The 17,360-nt window shown below is 38.7% G+C and overlaps 1 protein-coding gene across 2 annotated transcripts in view; it reads left to right on the forward strand.

Annotated features, from left to right (window-relative positions):
• Positions 1-5,069, forward strand: part of ACVR2A (activin A receptor type 2A) — a 92,252-nt gene extending 87,183 nt beyond the window's left edge. For both annotated transcript variants that reach the window (XM_056535121.1, XM_056535122.1), the window contains 3 exons: positions 843-981; positions 2,404-2,534; positions 3,906-5,069. In XM_056535121.1, coding sequence (XP_056391096.1) covers positions 843-981; positions 2,404-2,534; positions 3,906-4,100 — 465 coding nt within the window. In that variant the 3' untranslated portion in view covers positions 4,101-5,069. The remainder of the gene's footprint in view (positions 1-842; positions 982-2,403; positions 2,535-3,905) is intronic.
• Positions 5,070-17,360: the final 12,291 nt, after the last annotated feature.

Here is a 17,360-nt window from a genome sequence, read left to right on the forward strand (position 1 = left end):
ACAGCCGGAGGCACCCTGGTTGGCCATTAGACATGTATTTATTTAGTATAATGCCCATTATTGTCTGTAAGATGGAGGATGGTATTTAAAGGAGTACTCCACTAGAAGAAGAAAAATTTAAATCAACTGGTGCCAGAAAGTTAAACAGATTTGTAAATTACTTCTATTAAAAAATCTTAATTCTTCCAGTAGGAAAAAAAGGAAAAAAAAGCACACAGGAATACCTGAACAGGACACCATAAAATTATCTTTGTGGACCTGAGGAAGGTGTGAGAACATGCCAAAACACGTTGTTCAGTTGTTGCTTTTATCTATAATAATAATTTTAAAAAAGTTCCTGCGTACTTTTGGCATCTTCACATAATTTCACGATCACAGTAGCACTGGGAGGTCAGAACCCCTGCATTTTCTGCACTTCCTTTTCATTATAATCCTTCCAGTACTCATCAGCTGCAGTTATGTTCCACAGGAAGTTCTTTCCTTTTTGAATTTCCTTTCTGTCTGACCACAGTGCTCTCTGCTGACACCTCTGTCCATGTCAGAAACTGTCCAGAGTACAAGCAAATCCCCATAGAAAACCTATCCTGCTCTGGACCGTTCCTAAAATGGACAGAGGTGTCAGCAGAGAGCACTGTGGCCAGACAGAAAGAAAGGAAAAGAGAAGAACTTCCTGTGGATCATAACAGCAGCTGATAAGTACTGGAAGGATTAAAATTTACAATTCTGTTTGACTTTCCGGCACCAGTTTAAAAAAAAAAATTTTTTCAGTGGAGTACCCCTTTAACCTCTTTGACTCTCCCTCCGCTCCTAACATGTGACTTTTTTTTTTGCTTTTTTTTTAGGTGGGCACTAGGAGGTATATGGCTCCCGAGGTGCTAGAGGGCGCTATAAACTTTCAGAGGGACGCCTTCTTAAGGATAGATATGTATGCATTCGGCTTGGTTCTTTGGGAACTGGCATCGCGGTGCACGGCGTCTGATGGTGAGTTGAGACATTGGCATCAATGCATTATGTTTTACAGGCATTAAAGAGATTGTATTTTAAAGGAGATCTGTAGTGCTCTGAACTTTATCCCCTATCCGAAGGATAGGGGATAAGTTTTAGATTGCGGGGGGTCCGAGCGCTGGGTCCCCCCGGGATCTCTTGTACGGGGCCGCAGCAATGTACAGGAAAGGGGGCGTTCCGTCCCCGCATGATGCGGCAGCCGGCACACCCCTCCATGTATCTCTATGGGATTCATGGAGGGGTGTGCCGGCTGCCGCGTCATGCGGTGACGGAACGCCCCCTTTCCTGTACATTGCTGCGGCCCCGTACAGGAGATCGCTGGGGGCCCCAGTACGATATAAAACTAATCCACTTTCCGAAGGATAGGAGATAAAGTTCAGAGCACTACAGATCTCCTTTAATAAAGCCTTGTCTGATCAGCATGAGATCGGACAGGAAAGTAGCTGTTTGCTTGCTTTTAAAGGACGCTGTGTGCGCGCTGCGGGGGTCGGCCACGCCCCCTAGCGACGTCAAGCACCCACCAATAGACTTGCATTGAGGGGGCGTGGCCATGACTGCACAAGGGGGTGTGGTTGACCTGTGCAGTGCTCACACTAAATGTTCCTAACACTGACCCGTGGAGTGACCTTTTAATGCTTTTTTTGTTATTTTAAATTCTCTATTTATTTTTAAACTAATCCTCGATGACCTCTTTAGTCTGGCCATACCCTTAGAATTACACAGCAAGTAGTTCAGACTGGTGGATATTATCTAGACTGGATAAAAATGTAACAAACCATCAGCAATGGAAAGTATTTATTAGTTTTATCAAAAAGGTTTTTACCAAGCCGTTATATTGAACATTGTGAAAAAGGGGAAGACAAAGTGGATTAGAAATTTTTGCTCAACGTTCCATCATAAGGTTGAACTTTTACAGCAAATTTTTCCAATGTTATGTAGAATGTAAGTACATGGATGGTCATACGGGGAAGCTACTTAGACGTGACCCCATAATTTTCAGATCTGTATCCATAGTTGCATTTTCCCCCACAAATACCTGGCGATTGTTTAAAGGATTTGAGAGGCTTCTCCAGGACTAGAAAATTGATTCCCTATTACCTATATTTCCTAACCCGGGGGCCTTCAGCTGTTGTAAAATTACAACTCCCAGCATGCCTGGACAGCCTAATAGTATGGAGCGCTGCCTGTAAACAATAAGTCTCTTGGCTCTTCTCCTATCAGCTGAGAGTCGGATCCCCTCAATTTGAGATTTAGTTTATTTAGTTTATTTCCAGTTCAGGGGGAAAAAAAAATCTTAATTTAATTTAATTTATACTTAAAACTTATTTAATTTAATTTATTTTGTTTAATTTATACTTAATAATATAAATACCTTAACTTTGTGTTCATTCTATGTAGGTCCTGTGGACGAGTACATGTTACCCTTCGAGGAGGAGATTGGGCAGCACCCGTCTTTGGAGGACATGCAGGAGGTGGTTGTACATAAAAAGAAAAGGCCCATTTTAAGGGAATGTTGGCAGAAACATGCAGTAAGTACCATGTCTGACCAGATCATTGTGTGATTGTAATCAAGTGTGTTTGGACAGTTGTATGCGGCAGATTTGTGGACAACTGGAAACTCCATTTCATACATCTGAAGGTCGACATTTCTGCAGGCTGGGATTTTTACAAGTTCTATTCTTCCAGTGAATTTAGGCCATAGTTTAGTAGCATATGTGTCCTGTGAATTGGCCATAGCTTAGCTGTGTGTGTGTCCTGAGGATTGGCCATAGTTTAGCTGCGTGTGTGTCCTGAGGATTGATCATAGCTTAGCTGTGTGTGTCCTGAGGATTGATCATAGCTTAGCTGTGTGTGTCCTGAGGATTGGACATAGTTTAGCTGCGTGTGTGTCCTGAGGATTGATCATAGCTTAGCTGTGTGTGTCCTGAGGATTGATCATAGCTTAGCTGCGTGTGTGTCCTGAGGATTGATCATAGTTTAGCTGCGTGTGTGTCCTGAGGATTGATTATAGTTTAGCTGCGTGTGTGTCCTGAGGATTGATCATAGTTCAGCTGCGTGTGTGTCCTGAGGATTGATCATAGTTTAGCTGCGTGTGTGTCCTGAGGATTGATCATAGTTTAGCTGCGTGTGTGTCCTGAGGATTGGACATAGTTTAGCTGCGTGTGTGTCCTGAGGATTGATCATAGTTTAGCTGTGTGTGTGTCCTGAGGATTGATCATAGTTTAGCTGTGTGTGTGTCCTGAGGATTGATCATAGTTTAGCTGCGTGTGTGTCCTGAGAATTGATCATAGTTTAGCTGCATGTGTGTCCTGAAGATTGATCATAGCTTAGCCGTGTGTGTGTCCTGAGGATTGGCCATAGTTGAGCCGTGTGTGTGTGTGTGTCCAAAGGGTTCTCCATAGTTTAGTTAAAGGTGTACTCCACCCCTAGACGTCATATCCCCTATCCAAAGGATAGGGGATAAGATGTCTGATTGCGGGGGTCCTGCTGCTTTGAACTCCTGCGATCTCTCCTGCAGCCCCCCTGTCATCTGCTCCATGGAGCGAACTTCGCTGCGTGCTTGATGAAGGGTGATACAGGGGCCGCAGGATCGTGAGGTCACGGCCCCGCCCCCTCAATGCAAGTCTATGAGAGGGGGTGTGGCGGCCACCACATCTCTTCCATAGACTTGCATTGAGGGGGCGAGGCCATGATGTCACGATCCTCCGGCCCCTGTATTGCCCTGAGGAGCATCCATTTTAGCTGCGTCTTTGTGTGTGTACCAAGAATCGGGCTGTAGCTGTTTCCCTAGGACCGGTCACATGTTTGCTGTCAGTGCACACTCCCTCTATATACTGCCAGTCATGCCATGTTGTACACCCTCATTTTTCAGGTTATTCTGACTATTTTCCTCTCTCTAGGGCCTGGCGATGCTCTGCGAAACGATAGAAGAGTGCTGGGATCACGACGCAGAGGCGCGGTTATCGGCGGGCTGCGTGGAGGAGAGGATTATCCAGATGCAAAGACTCACAAACATTATCACAACAGAGGACATTGTCACAGTGGTCACGATGGTGACGAACGTGGACTTCCCACCCAAGGAATCCAGTCTATGATACTTGCACTCGACCAACAGAACTCATGAGCTGCTATAAGCTAAGGAACGACTTTACCTCCTCCGATGGTTGGTCTTTTATTGCAATGTCCTATTAGACAGGACGCACCAGACTTGTTTCATTCCACGTGACCTGGAACGGTTCTGTGAAAAATAGAGGAAAATTTTACAAAAACTGAAAAGAAAAAAAACTTAAGGAATGACTAAAATATGAAGAAACACGGACCTCTCCGGATAATCCGCTGACACCTGTTTTATAAATGTCAGAAGAGACTGAAACCTTGAGTGAACTACTGCTATAAATATATATGTATAAAAATATATATATATACATATATACACACATATATACATATATGTGTATATATATCATATGAATAATTTTTTTTTTAATCAAAGCATTTCATTTTCAGATCTAAAAGAAGAAAAGGGTAACTGTTTTTATCGCCTTTGCTGTTGTGTTTCTATCAATGACTATTGTAATGCCAATATGACACAGCTTGTGAATGTTCCCTGTGCTGCTGTTCTATGTAAAGAAACCGAAAAGGAAAAAAAAAATGTTTTTTTTTTTTTTTTTTTAATGTGGGACATTTTAAAGAGGCTTCCAGGCATACGTTAACCTCCTTAAACAAGCTATACCTCAGTTCCACACTCTCTAAATTAAATTATACATTTGCAAAAAAAAAAAACGAAAAAAACACTAAGCAATTTTAATAATAAATCAAACCAATTTTTTTTATATCTACGTATCACCATTTTAATGTGTTATTTAAAGGAAAAAAAAACCTATACGGTGCGTTTAACCCATCAGTTGCCATCCACCTGTCATTCCCACCTCCTTGTCTCAGTGACATGCATGGCTCGTGGATTAAATACACAATCTACTAAATCTTGATCACGGGAAGGGTTAATGTATCAGATAGCCGTTCCTTAAAGGGGTACTCAGCCGCTCAGCGCTTGGAACAAACTCTTCAGAACACTGTAGTCGGGAGCTCGTGACGTAATAGCCCCGCCCCCTGATGACGTCACACCCTGCCCCCTCAATGCAAGTCTATGGGAGGGGGCGTGACAGCCGTCACGCCCCCTCCCATAGACTTGCATTGAGGGGCTGGGGCGTGATGTCATGAGGGGGGCGGGGCTATGACGTCACGAGCTCCCGACTACAGTGTTCTGAAGAGTTTGTTCCAAACGCTGAGCAGTGGAGTACCCCTTTAAGTGTTTTGTTTTTTTTTTGTTTTTTCTTAGACCCTCCTCCCCTTTACTTATGTAGGTAAATATTTGTTACCTGCCAATGTATTATATAGGTTTGCTGTGTCTGAGGAATTATTGAAAAATAGGAGCATGTTTTATTTTTTATTTTATATTTGAATATTTTTTTTTTATTTGAATAATTTTTTTTTTTTTTTAAATGATTTTTTTATTTGCAAGCGCTAACACTGGAACACTCAAGTTCTCCCTCCTCCTTCTCAATATTCTTATTTATGTTGTCTGTCTGTCCAGCGAGCGGTCGGCGTGGCCGTTTTCCTGGATCTCCTCAGGAAGTTTCACGAACCCAGAATTCCTCACTTTTTTTTTCTCTTTTTCTCAGAATTGCAATCACACAGTGCCATCGTGTCAGAGCAATGCGTTAAAATTGCGTCGGCCTTCAGTTTCTCCCCGACGTGGTTTTTCTCGCGTTGAATTTATCGATCTGATTACAAAATATCAGGGAAAATTGGTGAAATGTAAAACCCTACATTTATGCAACTCCTGTTTCCAGGTTTAACCAATACTGACATGGGTAGCAAAGACTAGCAAAAAAAATAAAATACATATATAAAGATATATATATATATAGAGAGAGAGATACACACTGGCAGACGGTGGTGTTATGGTTAGACATAGGAATAGGTGCCAAAGTCTGTCTCAATGTGGAGGAAAGACATTAAAGTGAACCAGGCGGCATGAAGGATCCCTTTTAAATTTGGGCGTAGTAACACTAAACGGATAGGCAGGTGTAGGGCGGAGTCACAGGTTAGTGAGCGAAGATAGGAAATACTCTGTCTGCTTGGAGTATTAGTCATTCAGCAGAGCGGAGAATGATCATGTGACAAGCCCCTGGATCGTTTGGTGATCCCAGCAGCAACGGCAAAAGATGATACTGAGCATGATCATGTGACCAGCTCCAGTATTCATTGTGTCAGGGGATCCCAGCAACAGCAGGAGATGATGTTGACTGATCATGTGACCAGCTCCAGGATTCTTTGTGTCAGGGCATCCCAGCAGCAGCAGCGGCAACATATTACTGATGACGTTGTGGTGTACCGGGAGATCCCAGCAGCATCTGCAGCAGGAAATTATACTAAGAACGATCATGTGACAAGCGCCAGGATTCCTTGTGTCAGGGAATCCCAGCAGCAGCAACATATGATACACCTGTACATTTAACAGGGTTATGGAGAGCGTTAAAGGGGTGGGAGGGGGAGAGTAACACAGCATTAAAGATATAATTAATATGCCCTTATTTAAGGGGGGTCCTTCCATGTGGCCAGTTATTGCCGCTATCACTTGCAGCGGCTGCAGCCATTTGCTTCTCTGCCCCTTAATGTTATGCAATGTCTTTTAGCGGAGAGCCCTCCAAATGCCTGCAGCCCTGTAGTGACGCCGGCCGCATTGTAAGCGATTTGTGCATGCCAAAGTCAATGTTCTGTTCCTATTCTCTGGATTTTCCCCAGTTGAAACCTGCAATGATCAAGTATTATGTTCAGTCTATATTCTGCAGGAAATGTTTCTTTATACAATGTTTTATCAATCAGAAGTCACTGTAAGGTGCTGTGTGCCGGGCTGACGGTTTGTAATAGAACGGTCCAGGCTGCAGGGACCCCCCCACCCCTAAATATAATATAACATTTTTTATATATATATATATATATATATATATATATGTATGTATGTGTGTGTGTATATATATATATATATATATGTATGTATATATATTTTTTTTAAATATGTGTATATGTATGTATAATTTTTATATATATATATATATATATATATATATATATATGTATTAAACAAAAAAAAATTTCAATATATGTATAGTATATTTAATATATATATATTCTAATATATTTGAAAAAATATATATTAAATATACTATATATATTGAAGAAAAAATATGTATTAAAAAAATATTTACATACATATATATTTTTTCATATATATATATATATATTATAATATATTTAATATTTTTTTTCAAATATATATTAAATATACTATATATATATATATGTGTGTGTATTAAAAAATATTTAAATACATATATTTTTTCCAATATATATAGTATATTTAATATTTTTTTCAAATATATATTTGAAAAAATATTAAATATAGTAAATATATAATATATATTGAAAAAAAATTATGTATTAAAAAAATATTCAAATGCATATATATTTTTCAAATATATATACATATATATATAGTATATTTAATATTTTTTCGAATATATTAGAAAAAATAATAAATATATAATATATATTGAAAAAAAATATATGTATAAAAAAAATATTAAAATGCATATATTTTTTTCCAATATATAGTATATTTAATATTTTTATTTTTTCATATATATATATATATATATATATATATATATATGAAAAATATTAAATATAATAAATATATAATATTGAAAAAAAATATATGTATAAAAAAAAAAAAATATATATATATATATATATATATATATTTTATTACTATCATAATGTCATGCATTGGTGAATATATATTTCCATGTATTTCTAAATTATTTATTTTCCACCATGTTTGTAAAAACGGTCAGGATGCGCAATTGTGATTTACAAAGGAAATTGTATTGGAGGAATGAACTTTTAAACCTGTAATGAAATGAATAACTTATTGCTCCTTTTTTATTTGGTGATGGTTCTGTAATGAATGGAAAAGTGAAATGTTATGGTTCCTGCTGCGACTGTCTTAGGGCAGTAATACGGATGCGTGTTTATTTTGTTGTTTTGGGTGTGTGTTTCCCGGCCACTGACCTGAATGGACAGCATCATAGTGATCTATTATAATGCTGTAAGTTCGTGGACAAGGCTGGGATTGGGGGGCGGGGGACCATACGGATGCAAAAAAACGCAAAATTATGCTTGCGTGAAAAGGCGCTATTGATGCAGTTTTTAAACGAAAGCCGTACGTGATCTGGCAGGAAGCAGGCGGATAAGTCCTTGTTCACACACGGTAAAAAATCGGTAAAAAAACTGCAGTTTTTAATGGTGTGTGAACATTGCCTTAGGCTTCAAGGAGGCTCTAAGTCAGTGTTTCGCAACCTGTGGCTCTCCAGCTGTTGCAAAACTACAACTCCCATCATGCCCTGACAGCCAAAGGCTGTCGGGGCATGATGGGAGTTGTAGTTTTGCAACAGCTGGAGAGTCACAGGTTGTAGAAATGTGGACAGAACTGTGCATTAGAAAAAAAAAATCGTCATACCCTAAAATACCCCCATTATATGGCGCCATACGGACGCAACATATGGCGGCACATGGATTCCGCCCTCCTACAAGGCTCTATACCTCCTATATACCTCCTTTTTAAACTCCAAAAATGCGTATTTGCTTTCAGGTAAAATCAGTCCCCGCATTTCTGCGCAATTCTATTCAATCAGGTCATTTTACGTCACCGTTGCCTTCTTTTACACTACTTAACCAGCTGACCTGGCTGCGTCATGCGCTATTCTTTAGAGAACTGTAAACGTTTTTAACTTTAAATTTTTTATTTTTTCTATTTTTCCCCCGCCAGAAACAGCGCCACTCTTGTCTTATGGGTTGTGTCATGCATTGCAACATTCATTTAAATCCTCTGCAGTGCCGACCATGTACAGCAGGGGGTGCTGTTTTAGGGGAGGAAAAGAAGGAAACGCGTACGCCTTATTAATTTATAGTAATTTTGGGGAAATAAGATCCCATTCACACAGCATGGCTGCTACGTACAAAATATATATATATATATTTGTAAGTTTTAACTACATTTTAGGACTTTTTTTGAAGTTTTACGCAGCGAGCGCTCTTTGAATCGGCCTTGCGTTAGGGGCTTAGGGGGTTATCCAGGATTTGAACACCAGAGCCAATTTCTTACAAAAACAGCACCACTCCTGTCTTCAGGTTGTGTGTGGTGTTACAACTTGGCTCCATTCACTTCAATGGTACTGAGCTGTAATACCACACACAACCTGAGGAAAGGGGTGGCGCTGTTTTTTTAATTATTTTTTTATTACTGGATATCATTTTTAAGGCTGCTCGTGCATGTAATGTTGGCGGCCATAGGTCGCGGTCACGACTTATTGTGACTTTCCGTGCTGCACCTAGACTTTGTAACGTGAAACAGCGTGGCATTTAAGTGGTTAATTGTGAACGCTATTTAAGAGCAACTTTAAAAAGCCTTATCCAGGATTAGAAAAAAAAGCAAAATAAACAGTGCAGTATTACAATCCAGCTCCATTTAAGTCTATGAAATAGAGTTGCAATACCACATACAAACTGAAGACAGGGGTGGTGCTGTTTCTGGGGGTGGGGAGGGGAACCTTTTTGGAATCCTGTAATTCCTAAAACATTACCCCTTTAATTTTGGCTTGTGTCTGGTATTGCAACTACAACCCATTCAAGCCAATAGGGGTTGAGTTGGAATACCTGATATGAGCTAGAAACAATAGTGGTGCTTTTTTTGGCCAAAAAGAAAAATTCTTCTTAGGCTGTGTTCACACTGCAAAGAAAAAAGAAAAAACAGCCCCACCCCATGTCCTCTTGTGTGTGGTATTGCTTATCCGTTCCATTGAAGTGAATAGAGCCAAGTTGTAATACCACACCCAACCTGAGGAAAGGGGTGGCGCTGTTTTTTTTTTTTTTTTTTTTTTTTAATATATTCCTCGATAACCCTTTTTAATGCATTGTCCCCCTGGGATCCCAGTATGAATGACAATCTAATACATCAGTCTGTACGGTGCGTTCCCCAGACAATCCGCAGCCTGGACTCTGCTATGTCGCTCACTCCGGCGCAGTCTTCATTCTCCTAATTCAGTGTTCACCCAACAAGGGTGTCACCAGTTGTTGCAAAACTACAACTCCCAGCATGCCCGGACAGCCGAAGGCTGTCCGGGCATGCTGGGAGTTGTAGTTTTGCAACAGCTGGAGGCACCCTGGTTGGGATACAGTCCCCGATGCCTTGAGACATGTATTGAATGTAACAGAAGGTGTCGTGATGGTCTCTTTCTGTGACAATAGCTTCATACTATCATACTGCCAATTTTATTTGTTACATTTTTTTTATTATTATAATATATATATATATATATATATATCTAAAATATTTCATATTAAAAAATATATATAAATATTATCTAAATTATATACTTTATGTACATATAAATGTCATAAATATTTATATGTACATAAAGTATATAATTTATATTTGATATCATTTATGTATATTTATTATAATATAATTTATGTATATTATATATATTTTTTATATATATATATTATAATATATATAAATTATATACTTTATTTACATATAAATGATATAATTTTACATATATATAAAATTATATCATTTATATGTACATAAATATATATAAAATAAATATAATAAATATATATAAATTCTATTATATAAATTATATACTTTATTTACATATGTCATAAATATTTATATGTACATAAAGTATATAATTTATATATGATGTAATTTATACATATTTATTATAATATAATTTATATATATATATATATGTTTTTATATATACGGTGTATATATATATTATAATAAATTATATTATAAATTATATACTTTACATATAAATGATATAATTTTACATATATATATATATGTATTGTATATCATTTATATGTACATAAAGTATATAATTTATATATGATATATATGATATATATATATATATATATATATATATATATATATATATATATATTCTCAAATAAAAAAATGTGGTTTCATCTTAATCCGGGTATCAATATGCAGAGATGTTTCTTTCTGGAGTTATCGATGCAAAGGGAACAGTGTGTCGTCTAATTGAGAATCATTTACCTCAGATAATTCAACCAGCAACTATGTTTCTATTATGCAGTTTCTCAGTCCATAGAATAATCCGTTACCTCTGATCTGTCATTTTTTATTGGTAAAGTAATTCCTAACGTTGTATCATTTCAGGGTCAGGACAAGGTTGCTGTACTACTGTTTCTTTTAAAATTGCAATTTTTTTTTTCAAATATTATATATATAAATATTTTTTTTTCTTTCTTTCTTCCTTCCTTTTTTTTTTTTTCCCTGCGAGAAAACCTACAGAAATGCCCTGGTAAAAAAGTGATTGTTAAATATTGTACAAAATAAACCATGTATGCTATCCCCACCAAAAAAAGAAAAAGAAAACTAATAAAAATGAAAATATGACACTTACTATTTGTTTTAATCTTTTGTCTATAGTAGAAAAAAAAAGGCCATAATGCTGCTGTATGCTCCAGAGGAAGTTGTGTAGTTCTTTCCAGTCTGACCACAATGCTCTCTGCTGACACCTCTGTCCATGTCAGGAACTGTCCAGAGCAGGAGAGGTTTGCTATGGGGATTTGCTTCAGCTCTGGACAGTTCCTAAAATGGACAGAGGTGTCAGCAGAGAGCACTGTGGTCAGACTGGAAAGAATAACACAACTTCCTCTGGAACATACAACAGCTGATAAGTACTGGAAGGATTAAGATTTTTTTAATTTAAGTAATTTACAAATCTGTAACTTTCTGGTACTAGTTGATTTAAAAAACATAATTTCTCAGTTGCCTTATTGGGGAACACTGATTATGGTTGTTATGCTGCGGTCCATGAGGATGACACTAGGCAAAAAAGAAGTCTGCTCCTCCCAGCAGGATATACCCGCCCACAGGCACAGAGATAATCAGTTTTAGCTTAGTGTCAGCAGGGGGAAGATGCAGGTCTGGAGCTCTCCAGAACTGGTCTTATTTCTTTTCTTATTTTTTTTTCCCTAGTTTCAGTTTTTTTTGTCGACCAGTCGCGGACGGTCCTTTAATTGAGCCTGCGGCTTGGGCCCAACATAGCTCCGCCCCCTTGTCTTAGGCGTACCGGCGCCCCGATCGTGCAGCTGAAGACCCCGTGCGGTCCCCGGCCCCGTCATTGGGACAGCTGTCGGGGAGACACGGTATCCAGCGCGCTGTGACTCCTGGCGGCCATAGGCGTTCCATAAATTCAACCCCCGGCTTCTTACTGTAGGCAGTCTTCGGCAGCACCTGGGGATGTGTTTTCACCTGTTCGATCTGCATTTTAATTAATATATATATATATATATATATATATATATATATATATATATGTATCCCAAAAAAAGGCAAGAAGCGGCACTCCAGCATCCAAAGTAAAAAAGTGCTTTTTATTCACCCATCATATCAGCAACATTTCAACCCTCTCAATGGGGTCTTTTCAAGCATACAACAGTGTATAAGTGCTCCATATTTATAAGGTCATCAATTAACAAAGGTAAGCCCACAACTGGGTGGGTACAATGACATCATCAAGAAAAACAAGAGTGTAAATAAAGCATATATCACATCATCAAGAGTGCATTGTAAGTGTTACATTTATAAAGTGCATGTGCAATAACAATATACGTGCATATAAACATGAATTGCAGTGAGATTCTTAGAACCCATAAAATGAATCTATATAAATCATTAATTAGGGGGAGTTACCTTGCGTCCATATTGGTTACCATTCACCGCGAAAGCGTGTTCCCCAGCCGTTTGTAAACAATGCTGGTGCGCAAGGACGGAAGTGCACAAATCACATGATTAGTTGAAATAATTCTGACGTAACTATTTTTTATTTGATGACAAATTTTTTATCCAATGTAGGGGAACTGCAATGGGGTATAATATGGCCCCAACATATGCAAATATTGTTATGGCAGAGCTAGAGGAATCTGTCGTCTATGTATCCCACCACTTCAGCCATGTGCTGAGGTGGTGGAGATACATAGACGACATTTTCGTCATTTGGTGTGGAACTATGGAGGAGTTGAATTCATTTTTTTCTTTCCTTAATAGCATGGATGTAGACATAAAATTTACAATGACACAGTCTAGTGAGGGCATCCAATTTTTGGATACCTGGGTATATAAAGAGAAAGATAGACTTAAAACTGATCTATATTTAAAACCTACAGACAAAAACAACTTGTTGAGATATGAGAGTGAGCATCCGAAAAGTATGATTAACCCCTTAAGGACGGGAGGTTTTTCCGTTTTTGCATTTTCGTTTTTTGCTCCTTGCCTTTAAAAAATCATAACCCTTTCAAATTTACACCTAAAAATCCATATGATGGCTTATTTTTTGCGCCACCAATTCTACTTTGTAATGACGTCATTCATTTTGCCCAAAAATCTATGGTGAAGCGGGAAAAAAAATCATTGTGCGACAAAATTGAAAAAAAAACGCTGTTTTGTAACTTTTTGGGGCTTCCGTTTCTACGTAGTACATTTTTCGGTAAAAATTACACCTGATATGTATTCTGTAGGTCCATACGATTAAAATGATACCCTACTTATATAGGTTTGATTTTGTCGGACTTCTGGAAAAAATCATAACTACATGCAGGAAAATTAATACGTTTAAAATTGTCATCTTCTGACCCCTATAACTTTTTTATTTTTCCGTGTATGGGGCGGTATGAGGGCTCATTTTTTGCGCCGTGATCTGAAGTTTTTAACGGTACCATTTTTGCATTGATAGGACTTAGTGATCACTTTTTATTCATTTTTAAATGATATAAAAAGTGACCAAAAATGCACTATTTTGGACTTTTGAATTTTTTTGCGCGCACGCCATTGACCGAGCGGTTTAATTAATGATATATTTTTATAATTCAGACATTTCCGCACGCGGTGATACCACATATGTTTATTTTTATTTACACTGTGTTTTTTTTTTTATTGGAAAAGGGGGGTGATTCAAACTTTTAATAGGGGAGGAGTTAAATGATCTTTATTCACTTTTATTTTCCACTTTTTTTTTGCAGTGTTATAGGTCCCATAGGGACACTGCACACACTGATCATTATTATCCCATAGGGACCTATAACACTGCACACACTGATCATTATTATCCCATAGGGACCTATAACACTGCACACACTGATCATTATTATCCCATAGGGACCTATAACACTGCACACACTGATCTCTTATACTGATCATTATTATCCCATAGGGACCTATAACACTGCACACACTGATCTCTTATACTGATCATTATTATCCCATAGGGACCTATAACATGCACACACTGATCTTTTACATTGATCACTGGTTTCTCATAAGAAACCAGTGATCAACGATTCTGCCGCATGACTGCTCATGCCTGGATCTCAGGCACTGAGCAGTCATTCGGCGATCGGACAGCGAGGAGGCAGGAAGGGGCCCTCCCGCTGTCCTGTCAGCTGTTCGGGATGCCGCGATTAGCCGCGGCTATCCCGAACAGCTCGACTGAGCTAGTCGGGAACTTTCACTTTCACTTTTAGCCGCGCGGCTCAGCTCTGAGCGCGCGGCTAAAGGGTTAATAGCGCGCGGCGCCGCGATCGGCGCTGCGCGCTATTAGAGGCGGGTCCCGGCTTCACTATGACGCCGGGCCCGCCATGATATGACGCGGGGTTACTGTGTAACCCCGCGTTATATCAGAAGAGCAGGACCAATGACGTACCGGTACGTCCTTGGTCCTTAAGGGGTTAAATCCTTACCTAGAAGTCAATTCATGAGGGTGAAGCGAATTGTGGACGACCCGATTAAATTGGAGGATAGATTCAGAGAGATGGGGGAGAAATTCAAAAGTAGGGGTTACCCAAATAAATTAATAAAGGATCAATGTCAGAAAGTGAAAACCATCCCAAGAGAGGACTTATTGAAAGTCAGAGAGAGGGTGCAGAGTGACAAGAGAATTCCGTTTATCTCCACTTATAGTGGAGTAAGTAAAGAAATAGCCCGAATATTGTGTAAACACTGGGAGATTCTGAACAAAAGTTTGGAAAATGTCCCAGAGTTCGCTAACCCCCCTCTATTTTCCTATAGAAGACCCAGAAACATAAGAGATCGTCTAGTAAAAGCGGATATACATGGGGAACAGCTCGACTTGGCTTCTAAGCTGAAGCCGGGCTGCTTTCCATGTGGAAAGTGTAAGAATTGTCCCCTTATGATTAAGGGAGAGCAGTTCGTACACCCTGAGACAGGTGAGAAGTTCAGGATTAAATGACACCTGACATGCAGGAGCGACTGTCATTTATGTGTTCTGTCCATGTAAGCGTTTATACGTAGGAGAGACTACCACAGAGTTACGTTTCAGACTAAATAACCATAAGTCTTCCATACGCACCAATAAAATAGAATTTCCGGTCCCAAGGCATTTCATTGAACATAAACATAAGATTGAAGAGTTGAGGTTCAGTATCGTAGATTCAATTCCATTATCCAAAAGAGGGGGTGATAGAGAGAAGGCCTTGAAGAAAAGGGAGGAAATGTGGATTAAGAAGCTGAATAGTTTACAACCACATGGTTTGAATTTAGACCTTCCCCTGAGAGTCTTTCTGTAATTCTGTATTTTGGTACTTTTTGTATATATTTGTCCAATCCTTTTTAGTATTTTTTCTATTTATGTTCTTTACACTTGGGATATCACTAGCACTTTTTAATACACATTATATATCACTCATACTATTTATTACATGAATTAGTGAGTTAATGTATTAATATCTATTTATTTAATTTCTATGGATCTATATTTTTTTACCACTATATGTAATTAATTATGGATATTTTATCTTACCTTTCAGATGTTTACCTTGGACGTCCATGAACATTCACCGGTGTGGGTTCCATTTTCTTCTTTGGTCGGCTTGGACGAAAAATGTGCACCTTATTGTTTAACTTTTATGTGATGTGATGTGTCTGCATGGTCTGGTTAATGTGTACTCAGTGGAGCCCCCTTTGTCTCATTTTTTTCAATTTTTTCAATTTTGGTTATTTATTTTACATTTTTTTATTTTTATGCCATCTGTGTAAGAAATAAAAGAAAAAGTTCATTTACCACAGGATAAGTATGTTTTTAGTGTGGGGTTGCTGGGCCTAGATGAATTGTAGAGAGGACCTATGGGGTCTAGGTGGGCTAGGAGATGTTATATACACTGACCGTCCAAGGTCCGTTGCCTCATGGCATTATTTTCCATTATATATGGAGAATATGCGGGAGACATGCTACACAATAATTGTACTTTTGGCCAGCCCCCCTGGACACGCTACAATAAGAATTGATTATCTCCGTGTGGTACATACAATGACAAATAGAATTATCTGGGACTATGTTTTTTCCCTTCTTTTTGCCCTTAAACAAGATGGCTGATGGTCAATGCATGGGAATGCGGATGCCTGCGGTGGGTGGCGCCTGCGTGGTTTGGTCTCGCGGGTCACGTGATTAGCGTGGCCAGCGGGATCATGCGCGCGGGGGCCGCGCCCATAGGCTATACCGTATCCCTTGAAGACTGTACAGTTATGAGTCTTATGCGCAGACTCATGAATGAGAGGCTCCTGAGTCACATGACCGCATGATGTTACACATCATGTGATTTGTGCACTTCCGTCCTTGCGCACCAGCATTGTTTACAAACGGCTGGGGAACACGCTTTTGCGGTGAATGGTAACCAATATGGACGCAAGGTAACTCCCCCTAATTAATGATTTATATTGATTCATTTTATGGGTTCTAAGAATCTCACTGCAATTCATGTTTATATGCACGTATATTGTTATTGCACATGCACTTTATTAATGTAACACTTACAATGCACTCTTGATGATGTGATATATGCTTTATTTACACTCTTGTTTTTCTTGATGATGTCATTGTACCCACCCAGTTGTGGGCTTACCTTTGTTAATTGATGACCTTATAAATATGGAGCACTTATACACTGTTGTATGCTTGAAAAGACCCCATTGAGAGGGTTGAAACGTTGCTGATATGATGGGTGAATAAAAAGCACTACTTTTTTACTTTGGATGCTGGAGTGCCGCTTCTTGCCTTTTTTTTGGATACTTACAAATTTGGAAGCCTGTGGTCTGGGCTTGCTGAGCACCCGCTGGTTGTCTTCATTGTGCTACTTCCACATCTGCTATTTGGACTATATATATATATATATAT

Source organism: Hyla sarda, chromosome 8 (genome assembly GCF_029499605.1).
Source record: "Hyla sarda isolate aHylSar1 chromosome 8, aHylSar1.hap1, whole genome shotgun sequence".
NCBI classification, from domain to species: Eukaryota; Metazoa; Chordata; class Amphibia; order Anura; family Hylidae; genus Hyla; species Hyla sarda.